General features: G+C 41.9%; 1 protein-coding gene across 1 annotated transcript in view; it reads left to right on the top strand.

Moving 5' to 3' along the window:
- Positions 1 to 12,899, top strand: part of dlgap2a (discs, large (Drosophila) homolog-associated protein 2a) — a 54,094-nt gene that overhangs the window by 27,539 nt on the left and 13,656 nt on the right. The window contains exons 6-7 of the mRNA XM_085391340.1: positions 1,976 to 2,035; positions 9,272 to 9,657. Of these exons, the coding sequence (XP_085247466.1) occupies positions 1,976 to 2,035; positions 9,272 to 9,657 (446 nt within the window). The remainder of the gene's footprint in view (positions 1 to 1,975; positions 2,036 to 9,271; positions 9,658 to 12,899) is intronic.

The raw sequence follows: 12,899 nt of genomic DNA, 5'->3' as shown, positions 1-12,899 counted from the left end.
GTGCACAGGTGTTAGAAAAAATAACTTTTTTAAATTCAGTGGCTTAAAAATAATAAAAAATATCAAATGTGCCACATGCAGAGGTTTGCATCTGCTAACATCACTGACGTCTCAGCCGTCTGGATTCATTAACAATCATCATTAGGTAAAATAAGGTGTGGGCAGACTTTTGCATACAGCTGCATTTTGTTGGAAAATAATTCTGCATTTACAATCATTCCCAACTAAAATTGCAAACCAGTAGAGTCACAGTATGTAGCTACCGTTACCTGCATACACATACAGTTTGCTATCAAACATGCACACATTTTCTGGACTGTACGGATGAATTCATCAGAGACGCTCTAAATTATTACATTTGTCTGACACTGGAATAACAGGCTTTGCTCAGAGGTGATGATGTATTTTTTACTGTAAGTTATCATCCTAACGCTCAGGAATCAAAGACTGAGAATGTACTGGGACATAAGTGTGATGACATGCCGAATTGTATTCCTTCCTGAAAAGAGGTATGTGTCACGCCGTAGTGCTGCATTTCCACATGTGTGATACTGACTGATGAAAATAATGTAGTAATGGTGCATGACAGATGGCCTCCATATTTCCTTGTGTTTCATATGCAGTGCTTCACTGTAGGTACTCGGTTCTATTCATAGCTTCATTTCGACATTCAGTGCAATGAAAGGAGCCTACGTACCACCGAAGACGCAGAATTCTGTTACCAGCAACGAACAGCCAGGCAAAAATCAGAAGATATATCTGCGCTCTCTGTCCAATTAATGCGCTCTATGTGGAGTCGCCCACTGAAGTCTGCGCTCTGATAAAGTGCACGGAATAAAAAGGATCTTTCAGCAGAACATCAGTGAGCTGCCAGAAAAGGATTTTCGTCTGTTGTTTTGAGTCGAATGTGCGCACAGCACTTTATTAAAGTTTGCTAAATTAGATGAATGTGAGAGGTTTTCAAAGGGGAGGGAAGTTAATTAGGTTCTACTGTTGAATTCATTTTACTGACATAAAGTGCTCCACTTTTCTTCTTCTCCTGGCTCTCTTCCTTTACCTTTGCAAAGATCGTAACTAGAAGTAGCTCACTATTTATTATGCACTGTAATGGTAATATTTTTATTTGTAGCATATAATCCAAAAATAAAGTGCTGTAGGATGCAGCGTGCAACGGCACGTAAAGCCAGGCTTTTCCTGCTGGAACAGACAGAATGATGCAGGTGTGTTCGGCTAACGCGCCGGCCGACCTGAGTGTGTCACAACACGGTATTTACTGTTATATTATTACAAACCAAAAAAAGCCAGTGGCCTCAAGTTATCTGCCCAATCTTAATTTACAAAATGGCTTCGACTGCTTCCTGCTGTAGACTCATTTCATTTTCAAATTTCATCAAGATGAAGGTCGGTTCAATTGGATGGAAGCGCTGAGACCTTTTCTGACAGCGAGTCAAACGGTGACAAATACGATCATTATTTTTCACTTCATCGGGTACTTTACATTAGACAGGGTTATCACAACCTCACTTTCTTGCATTAGTATTTTTTTATGATTTAAGATAAAGTGTGATAAACTGTAGAGGTCATGCTGTCATCGTAAATAAAAGACAAATGATCATTGTTGTTCTGTGGACCCACTCATGATCTGTGTCCTCAATAAAGTCTGGAAATAACTGATAACCCAGCAAATATCAGAAAATGAGTTGAAGTAAAGAAGATGCTTACTGCTTGGTGTTAACGAGAACAATCGGGCACTTCTACACTATTATAATGATGGTACTCTATCACGACGCTCATCCTGCTGCAATAGGAGCAATCATAAAGCACAAACTCCCACTGTGCCAGATGATCCTCATATCCTGCAGTTTGTTCTTGGATCCAGTCTAAGTATGGCTTTTTGTATTGTTAATCCATTATACTGTGTGTTTGGGCAAATACGCCCCCTCTTCTGAATATCCCATTGCTCCCTTGTTTTCAGGGATCCAGTTCTGCCTCCCCTCCACCTGCAGCATTGATTGGACACCCCAACAAACCCCAGGTAAACTGTCTACCTGGGGCATTCTCTGTTGCTCCGTTTCAAAGTGACATATTGTTTTAATGAAACACGAGTTGTCCTGCAGCACACTGTTAAAAAAAGGAGAGAAAGTAGAGAGAGAAAGAAATATATAGTTTCTGTTGTTGAGAATAATGTTGAGGATCTGCACCAACTCACATTCATGGCATCACAAACTTCATTCGGTCCACAGGAGGCTACAGCCGTAGCTACCTGTCAAAGTCAATTAATTCAACTTGAACAAGTTAAACCAAAGAGCCAAATAAAGCCATGGAAAAATGGACTGCAAAGACGTGGGGACACGGTCGGGCAGGGAACTGTTGGGTTCTGGAGGTTCTACACTGGTGAACTGGAAAACTGAGTGGAAATTAACTGGCAGGAAACTGGCTGGCTGTTAGCAGCATGAGTAATGGGCTGGGGTTAATTTTGTCTGGAGCCAAGCCTAGCAAAAAGCAGACTCTTAAACTGGGCGATCTGGACATGGGTGATAAACCTTCTGTAGCCTTAGTCTCAAGTGGGAGTCAGTGGGTTTGATCTAGCTGATACAGACCCTTATGGCTAGCAGGCTGGTGCTTACTGGGATGGCTCTGACTAGAGGACAGTTTCCTCACTACAGCCCCATTAAAACAAACCTGCATATTCTGATTGAGGCAGACTTAATCGTTGAGAGTGCTTTCTCTGCTGCTGCTGCTTGGCATATTTATGAGTGCACCAGTTTCTCAAACGTCACACAGACACATGGACACGCTCACCTCTGAAAGCTCTGTTGTTCTGTATGTTTTAACGATCTTCCTAATGAAGTGTCACATGACACGTGAGGCTAAGAACACACAGTGGCGTGCAGCTAACTGTTGCCCTGCAGATGCTCTTCTTCTGGATGCTAATGCAGAGCGGTGGCACCGTTTCTGACTGCAGAAGCCATTAAATACGACCACGAGAGTGTGGCTTCCATCAAGTACAGAAGAGCGTCTGATCCACAGATCAAGAACGGGTTATAAAATGACTGTCTGCAGCCACTCGTGTGGTTTATTTATCAGGAACAATGTTTTTGTCCACAATGAGCCATCACGCTCCTCAGGACGCTTTTAAACTTTAACAAACCCTCCAGGTGTGGTTGAGTACGTCAGAGTAATGACTCACCCTGTCTGCTCTCTCTTATCTGTAGTGAGTTATTCTTATATTCATTTCTTTAATGTTTCTGTCTGCAGTGCTTGTGATAGTGCCAATAATGGAATCCACCATCATTCTTCGTCTTCCAGCCTCCCTTCAGATCATTTACATATTCTTAAAAGCCTACTGCAAAACAAACTGCTGCATTTCCTTCGTAGTTATAAATCCAGCCGGAGAGAAAGACTCTTAACAACGTGTCACTCAACTATCTTCCAAACTCCACGCCCATGTTAGCATGCAGCCAGCCTGATAGATGGAGAGGTCCTAACAGAGATGGAGTGGTTGACTCACTGCCTTTGTGTCTCACGTTAATCAGCCTGGCTGCTGCGCGTAGAGAAAACAAAATGGTTTTTACTTTGAATAAATTTAGCCGCCTCTGAAGGTTCTGTCATCGATTACTTTTTAGAAATGAGCACTCTGCGTTGCACTTTGTCTGCTCGCTGCGATGGACAGGTTCAGCAGATTTAGGCCCAAACAAATATAGTCCGTTTGTACTCGTGTATGCTCGAGGACTACATCCTCCCAGGTTTCTACATGTTTGTGTCACAGTTTATTTATTGCACCATGCATGTTCCAATTAATGCATGCATGCAACATTTAAGCACAACTAAACCTTCTTAGTTTAGTTGCAACATTTGGAAGATTTTGTGTTCCCACTAAAAACAGCCATACCAGACTTGATGCCAGGTCTACCTGAACATGTTTAGCTGATGTTCTCTCACAGATACAGTGGTCCCTCGCTATAACGCGGTTCACCTTTCGCAGCCTTTTTTTGTGCAATTTTCCATGTTTTTTGTTTTGTTTTGTTGTTTTGATCCGCATCCTGATTGGCTGTAGACCATTGTCAATCAGTCTCCTCCGCGTGTCTTCTGTACAGTACAGAATGCGTTCAGTTTGTCAAATAAATCTTCGATGCTAGAAGTGTGACTGTACTGTAGGTTTGTAAGTTTTCTCCACGACAAACACAACAATGTTGAAGAAACGTTTTGCACTCCTTTGGTTTCCTTCTATAATCCTGGACTTATTTTTCTACGAAGGTTTGAACTTTGAGAGTTTAAACAAGAGAGAAAAGTGTGAAAATGTTCGTGCCTGTCTGGGAAAAGTGTATAAAGTGTGTAGTGACGGGTTTTACAGCCTTTAAACATCTATAATAACTGTAAAAAATAAAGTTGGCTACTTCGTGGATTTCACCTGTCGCTGGTTAGTTTCAGAACGTAATGCCGTGATAAACGAGGGACCGCTGCACTACTGATTGCCTCGGCACTCACATATTTTCCCCTCAGCCACGTGTGCTCTCTTTACAGATCCACTGATGTAACCTAAGAGCAAAAATAAAATGTCCTTAACATTAACACTGCTAACAATAATAATTAACCCTTTCACACATAGTGGTCACTGCAGTGGATTCAAAGGTTGTTTTCTTGTATTTGTGTCAGTGTTGATGGTAGACTTGCACATAAACACAACAGACATATTATATTATTGATTTGTTTGTCAAAACGTATGTTGTCCACCTAAGTGGACATGTAAAAAACTCTTTGAGAAATACATATTTTTAAAGATGAATAAAAATACTTAAGAGAAAGATCCTGATTGAGGTTGTCATAATTCATGCCTGAAAGGGTTAAATTAAATTAATTAAACTGCATACAAAAACACAAAGAGCACACAGTGAGCCCGGGCCTTCAGGTTTGATGCCCCCGCACGGGGCAGTTCCCTGCGTTTCCTGATTGATGGTCCTGCTTCAGCTGGCAGTCTTGCTGCTTTGCTAATTGCACAAAATGTTCTCTTAAAACAACCGCGGTGTTAAAAATGGGTCTGTTGCACCTCTCAAGCCTCTCATGTTCCCATTCTTGAAGCATCAGAAACTGCTCTCTTGACTAAGGACGAGGTTTCCTCCTGGTTTCACTCACAGCTCATCACATGCAGATGTTTGTAAAGGACCCTACAGTCACGTCTAATTTATTGCATATTGTAAAAGCGCTTTGAGTGCTCAAGGCGAGTAGAAAAAGCACTAAGAACCAGTAATTTAAAACAGGAACGTCAAAATCACTTTATACTGTGAGCTACATGCAGCCCATCGCTGAAACTGCCCTTTCTGTCAGTGTAACGACATTTAGCTGAACATTCAATCCCTGAGATATTTTAAAAGAACTGCGATTTCAACAACGCATTTCTGTGTATGTTGAATGTGTAAAAAGACAGAAAAGGTTCTGGTAGCTCATTCCTCTGCCCTGTGACACATTCACACATTTTTGTTTTTCCCCCACTAGAATAAAAACAGTCATTTAATCTTTAACAAAAACGTTCAAATTGAAGTTTGACACCCCTGAGTTAAAGGTAATAATAAAAGTCAAATCAAAACAACATTTAAAACGTGATGAAGTCAAAGAATAAAAAACAGAAAGTTCGGAGACAGAACACAAAGTGCGCCCCGACACGTCGCCAACCTCTAAACACAGAGCATCACATCACTCGGCTTCACGTACACAGAGAGCAGTTTGCACTACATCACCACAGCTTCATATGTTGGAACATGATGTATAATAATAGTGTTAAATACTCTGTCTGAAATGAGTGAGCGAGCAGTGCGTATGTTCTGGTGTTCACTTCATCTACATGCTGAGTAATACTGCCACTGACAAGATGGGACCAAGAGTTATGACTCCCCTTTGCACGACTGGCTGGCTAATAATGGCTCTATTTTGGTCCTCCTGCTGAATCATGCCCCTTCAATGGGTCATCTCTTTCCTCCCTCGATCGCTCCGCACTCCCTGATTTATCCTTGCTCTCTATGACACACACACACAAAACCCTCTTTCATCCCTCTTTATATCTGCAATGATTTACTCTCCCTCCCTCTTTCTCTCTTACCTCTACATTTTCCTTCTCTCCCATTTTCCGTCTTTATTCGGGTTCGCATCTCTTCATCCACGAGGACTTAATTCTGTGAATGGCCGTCAGTGTGAGTCATTTAGTCCCTGGAGCAGAACACTCTCCATAGACCAGACGTCTGTAGCTATTTATACACAGCTGCAGTCGGGGTGAGAAAGAGGCCAAAAGTTGTTGTAGGTTTCAGGTGAAGCGCTGGCTTTGATGGTTACAAGAAATTTCTCTCTTTATTAAGATAAATGCAAACAAAAAGGTTTGTGTTTGCTCTGTACTTGTGAAATGCTATTAATTCTACACATTAGTGTTTGGGGGGCCTGCGTGGACGGGGCAGCTCATTAGAACTGAAAGAAGTGGCTTTGTGTGATGTAAGCACACAAGAAACGCTGAGTTCAGCTCAGTTTGCCTCTTTGTTGAGGAAAACGATAACCCATAACTTGCCCCGCAGCGTGACTCGGTGTTCTTCCGCTCTGCCGTCGATCTTCCTTCTGCTCTTGGCTCTGAGGTGGCCGGCTCACAGCTCGTGCTTCAGATGCTCGGGCCTGTAACTACGATGAGCTTTCTGAAAATAAAGACATGTCAAAGCCCAGAAGGCATTCGTGACCCATTCCCCAGTCCATCTCTCTGTGGATTAAGTCCATATTCTCATTTGCACTTGAAAGAAAGTAATCCTCCTTCCTTCTGTTGTGAAACGGGCAGAATAAGAAGACGAGACGTGTCAGCCTTCCTTTAGCAGAATCCTCCACATGAGTACTCCTGATTACTTCTCTGGTTTTCATCCATGTCAGATCAGTCTCACGTTTCACAACGGCTTTTTTTTTTTTACTGTGTTATTACTTTATGTGTAAAAACCAGTCTCTGAACACCTGAGGCTGTGGTGATGAGGGCTGGTGTTATTGTAGGGTCTTTACCTTACAATATAAAGTGCCCTGAGGTGGCTGTTGTAGCGATTTGGTGCCATATGAATAAAACTGAATTCAATTCAGTTTAACTGAATTTAATACAACCCAGTTGTCCCTGAATTCTTCTGAAGCCAATCCCAGCAGTCCTGTCAGCACTGGGTGAGTTTATTACTCCAGCTGGGTATCAGATCACTGCTTCCTAACATTGCACTGCTTCTGGAGGTATTTGAGGAGCTGGTGCTGTGGCCCTCTGCTGTTATACAGCCTTTCTGACCTGTGCTCATGTGTTGACTCATGTACCTGCTCAGCTTAGTTCCTACAATACCTGAGAGGAGCTTCCACGTAGTGGAGAGGCAGGTAGTTCGATGGTGACCCTTTATGGTCAGGATGGTTCTGCCTTGTGTTAGCCAGCCTGCTGTTAGCAGTGACCCTTATTTGTGCTGCCAGGCGATCGTGGAGTGCTGTGAGCTTCGTCAGTCAGCAGGCATGGATCATGTCAGGTACTGGTCCAGCTCATTCTTGTGGTTGGATGGCTGTCTTTGTGACGTTCACTGGCTCTTGTTCTGGGAGGTTGCTCTCGTCTGCTCTTAGATCCACCAGTGACGCTTCTTTCTCCTGGATGTTCTTCCAGTATTTTTCAGTCTCAGCTTCGGGTGGGTAGTACACCCTGGATGGGTCTGTGGACAACAAGCCATTATTCTCTCTGCTTGTCTTCAGGCTACTGGGCAGAGCTGTGAGGCTTCATTTGTTCAATTTGTTGCACCTCTAATTCACCCGCAACCTGTTTCTTTAGCAGCTAGCTTCTTCCAAATGTAATGCCCCACTGGGGCGATTCTAGGATCAGAGCTTTGGGGGGCTGAGCAGCTGCCCAGCCAGGCAAGATAAACTTTATTCATCACGATGAGACTTCTTCCCCGTCTCTGTCAGTCCCTGCATCCTTAAATGTCTCCAGTTGTCCTGAGTTCCCTCTGAGTGTCTCCTTGGTGCATTTAAACCCCTGTTCCTCCCTGTCCTCATCGTCTGTTGTCTTCATCTCCGTTATCAGTCATCATAATTTTACCATCTCTGTGCAAGTCTGTAAATTTCTTTATTAAATCATAAGATTCTTAAATTCATCAAGTCTCTCTGTGCCTGGGTCCTCGTCTCAAAACATGACATCACTGTTTTGTACATTTTAACACAATTTAATCCCCACAGTTGTAAACGAAAAGCAAAACACTTTTTTAAAGTATGTAACAAAACCATCAAATCTGATAAAGGTTATTTAAATGCAGCAAATGAAGAATGGACTGGAATAAAAAAAACAAACATATCCTAACCGTAATTACTGGGAGAAAATGATGCTTACAGTAAATGAGAAGTAAACTGAGTGCATTTTTTGGACAGAGGTTCACTTTTAATGTGTAAAATACACTCCAAAAATAGAGTCCTTGAATATTGATTAAAAAAAATTACAAAAATGGAGGCAACTTTGCCTATGGTACTGTGTATACTATGTATGAAAAAGCATACACTGTAGTATAAAAAAGCACATTTTTTATTTTTTATTTTTTTTAATCACATTTAGTAATCTGTGAGATACAAACCATCTGCATGTGTTTATCAATATCATGCTGGCCTTCTGCTTCTATTACATCCAAGTTTGTTTCTTTTTCTATTTCTGGATTTTATGTATGATTAACTTTTATTTACGGATCATTTCTATGAATTACAAACACACACACACACACACACACAAATTCTGGTTTTGCTATCTTAGTGAGGACATCTAATTGACATAATGCTTTCCCTAGATGCTTACCCTAACCATCATAAATGAATGCCTAACCCTTAGCCTGAACCTAACCTTAACCCTGACACCAAAATCCCAATCATGTGTGCGTCCTCACAAGTCCTACAAGTATAGTAACATTCCAATTTTTGGTTCCCACGATGATGTCTAAACAGGCACACACACACCTGAACAGAAAACAGACCAAACTAAAAACAGACTTATGGCCACACTGAACTTAGAATAACATTAAAAAAAATCAAATAAAATCATCCGTCACTATTTCACTATTATGAACATGTGCATTGTAGTTTATAGTTACCTTGACATATTTTTCCCAAAATAAAATCAAATCTTTTTACATCATTGCCTTGCATCATAAAATCTTTGCTATACTATAAACATATAGTATGAACAGTGGGAATTTAATGTAAATTTAAAATGTTAATATTCTGAAAATGGCTTTGTTCATTTTTGCCTCTTTTCTAGCCATCACCTACACACCTAGCTATAAGAAGACCCCTCCTCCAGTCCCGCCACGCACCACCTCCAAACCGCTCATCTCCATCACGGCCCAGAGTAGTACCGAGTCCACCCAGGACGCCCACCACGAGGGGAGGCACCCTCATGGTGGGATGTGGGCGTCCGACGGCATCAGCTTGGGGTTGACCCCGGGCAGAGGCCTCTACAATTCCAACGACAGCCTGGATAGCACCAAAGCTGTTACTATAGCGATGGAGGCGGCCAGAGTCATGGCTGGAAAAAGACACCCGTCCACAGACTCTCACAGCTCAGTGCTCACCTGCGATAAGGCCGTCCTCGTGTCAAAGGCTGAGGAGTACTTGAAAACACCTCGATCATCTATAGGGATACAGGTCAGTCTTCAAATGAGCGTGCATGGTTAAAATGCCATTTCACTGGTCCTAAAACTCGCACTGCTCAAACCTGTGTGTGGTTATATAACATCAAAGAATAGTTTCCCACACATACATTCAGCCGAGAAACAGCGTTCTCATTTCAGGGGCTAAAAATAGCAGGAGTGAGTCATCTTACTGCAATCCGTTAATTAAGATTCAACTCATGCTGGAGCAGGTTTTAGTGAATGGTAGTTCACTCCACGGTTCATTCACTCCTCTTCTTACTGTACCTGCCTCTCTTTCTGTCTAACCCCACTGACTCTCTCGGTCCCCTTTCTAATTGTTCTCCCTCTCGCTTCCTTTGTGCCTTTTTTCTCCCTCCACCTCCCGCTTCAGAGTCATTTTACTTTGGATTTGTCTCACTCGTGCTCCGACTGTAGCCGAGGTTCTGCTGTCGCTGATCTTCCTTTGCAGGTGTCTGCTTTGATGCTCTTAAAAGATTGAGGAGTCAGTTCACTCCGCCTTCGTAGCCATTTAAAGCAGAATATCAGTTCTATTAAAGTTTTAAAGTTTGCATGTAGGGAGTTTTTGGTTTTCTGCTTTCATCTCATTATTACGTACTTGTCTACCTTAATCAGTGCATCTTTCCTGTTTATTCTTCCTCCACACAAATATGTGCACGTACATATATCCACTCTGCTGGCTGTCGTTCCTGCTAAACTGTTTGCAAACTCAAACCTGCTCATATATAAAATTTGAACCTTTTGATTTCATTCTGCCTGTGTTTGAATATCTTTCTTTGATAAAGAAATTAAGTGCATCCTAACTGCAGTGTTTTCTTTCAAAATTAGATTAAAAGAGGTAACTGGTTTGAGCTGGGGTTAAATATTATTACGGGGAAGTCAAACAGTAATCCTTTGGTAGTCAGGAGATTCTTCCACGCATCCAAACTTGAGAATTTGCAGGAGAACATTTGGCAAATTTCCCTGTTCTGTCTAAATTGCCTCCAACGTTTTCTTACTGCCATCAAAAATTAGCGATTTTAATGATAAGAGACTGAAACTGGTAAAAACAAACAAACCCAAAAACACATGACAGAAGCAACAAAAGCTGGAGCTCCTCAAACGGCTTCTGGAGGCCGGCACTGATCTGGGTCTACGGGTCAAAACCCGCAGACTCACATGCTAAATGGCTAAATCAAGTCACTGAACTCAACCTCTCAACCCTGTTTGTGGTGTCAGTGTGTAAAAAATATCATTTGTATTGTAAGAGTGCAGGGTTAAAATGTTAAACGTAGCAGAGCCGACGAGTCTCTGTTAGACAGATGTGTGTGTGACTGTAGAGCTGTTGTAGTAGCCGAGCTGAATCTGTGAGAGAACGAGCTCTGCCGCCTGTCCTGTAACCGGCCCAGAGGGTGCATGGTCAGGATAACAGTTTGTTCAGCCACCTCCTCTCCAGTCATAAAGTCAGCCTTCCTAATCAGTTTATTCACAGCTCTGATGCTCAGCAGACCACAGTGAAGTACCCGGTGCTCACCACAACTGAGAGGCAGGAAATCTCCTGGATCTCAGCTTGCTTAGGGAGTAGAGCCTGCTCAGCCCCTGTCTGTACACAGCCTCTGTGCTGGTCTTCCACTTCAGCCCACAGTGATCCTTTAACGGACCTCCCACCCAGTCACGATTCCACTCTGATCTATCTGTTGATTTTGATTGGCTGCACTGGCTCTTAGCCTTTAACATATTCTATATATATTCTTTCAGATGCAATGATAAAAGCATAGTGATAATGTCAGGAGACTATAAACAGCAGACAGAGCAAAAACGCCAGGGTCTGTCAGTTATATATATATACATCTGAGCCATCTGCAGTTATTAGTGCATTGCTAAAAGCAGCTTTCAGCTGCTCCCATCTTGTGTGTAAAATGCCAGCCTTGCATTAAAAATGGTTGCTTTAGGAGGAGAAATGAGCTCAGTGTTAATGAAGGTCTCACAGTAACCAGGCTACATTTCCCTGACTCATGTAAACATCTTGGTTTACTCACTCTTTGCTCCAGAAATGATTTACCCAATTACTCAAGCAAAGTTCAGATATCCTTGTTCACATTCTTACTCTCCTCATCTCCAACACATTTGCAGTACTGGCACTTTCTGTTTCCTGTTAGCCAGGGTCAAAGCCTGCCATCTAAAGATGAACAGGCCACCCAACTGCTCATTTAAAGAAAACAGAAGTGAAACATCCAAATCTCATTGCAACACTTCAGAAAAATGCAAAGCAACACATTCAGCACATGTGCGTGAGCGATCTGACCCATCCATCACCAGTGAGGTGGCGATCAAACCCTCTGGGAGAACGAGTCCACTGTTAGTGCTGTGTGTTTGATGAAAGTGAAGGTGAAAATGCAGGAGTGTGTGTGTGTGTGTGTGTGTGTGTGTGTGTGTGTGTGTGTGTGTGTGTGTGTGTGTGTGTGTGTGTGTGTGTGTGTGTGTGTGTGTGTGTGTGTGTGTAACAGAGAATTATACTGACATTGAAATTGCCTCCAGTGATGTGTGGAAAGTCCAGTTAAATTACCAGTGCAGGTAATTTAAGCTTCTGGACTCAAATATAAAATAAGCAGAAAGAAGAATTTCTCGTTCATCTAATCATAAATGTTTAGGTTGAAAACATTACAGTCTGAGAAGACTTATATGCTTCATTCTCACATTCATCTTTAACAACATTATATTTACCTGCCTATACTCTGACTGTACTGCATGAGAACAATTTGAATGGGTCCTCTGTGGTGAGTAAATCATAGCATGAGAAATATACCGTATATAGCCTGAGACAGACAGGTTTCTTTAAGTATCCCTAGCAGCGATGCAGAAGGTTTCATCCCATCACTTTGGACCTTCATGTTGGAGAATTAAAGCTTTATTTTATAAGAGCCATAATTTCTAACAAGTTCTCAGAAACCTTTCCTGGAAAGACTCAAATATTATTGAATACACTAAGCTGTAATACCAGGGAGTCTGTTATTTTACAATTAAGGGATTTTTTATTCGAAAAGCAAAATTGCTGTTGTACAAATTTAAGAAATTGAGCTTAGTGTCAGTTCACCAAAGCATATTTTTAATTATGACTTTGGATAATGTGTCATAGTCCAGAAGTCTTTGAACTACAGTATGCAAATACTCATTTATTATATTCAGCTGACCTCTTCGTCATCCACGTGCTTCACCCAGTCCTGTAATTAACCTGGATTATCCTTCCTTTGCATTGAT

This window comes from Rhamphochromis longiceps, linkage group LG19, assembly GCF_057381845.1.
Source record: "Rhamphochromis longiceps isolate RC_006_pf linkage group LG19, R_longiceps_female_GT1.1, whole genome shotgun sequence".
Lineage (NCBI taxonomy): Eukaryota > Metazoa > Chordata > Actinopteri > Cichliformes > Cichlidae > Rhamphochromis > Rhamphochromis longiceps.
Note: the sequence above shows the minus strand (reverse complement) of the source record. Positions and strands in the feature narration are given on the sequence as shown.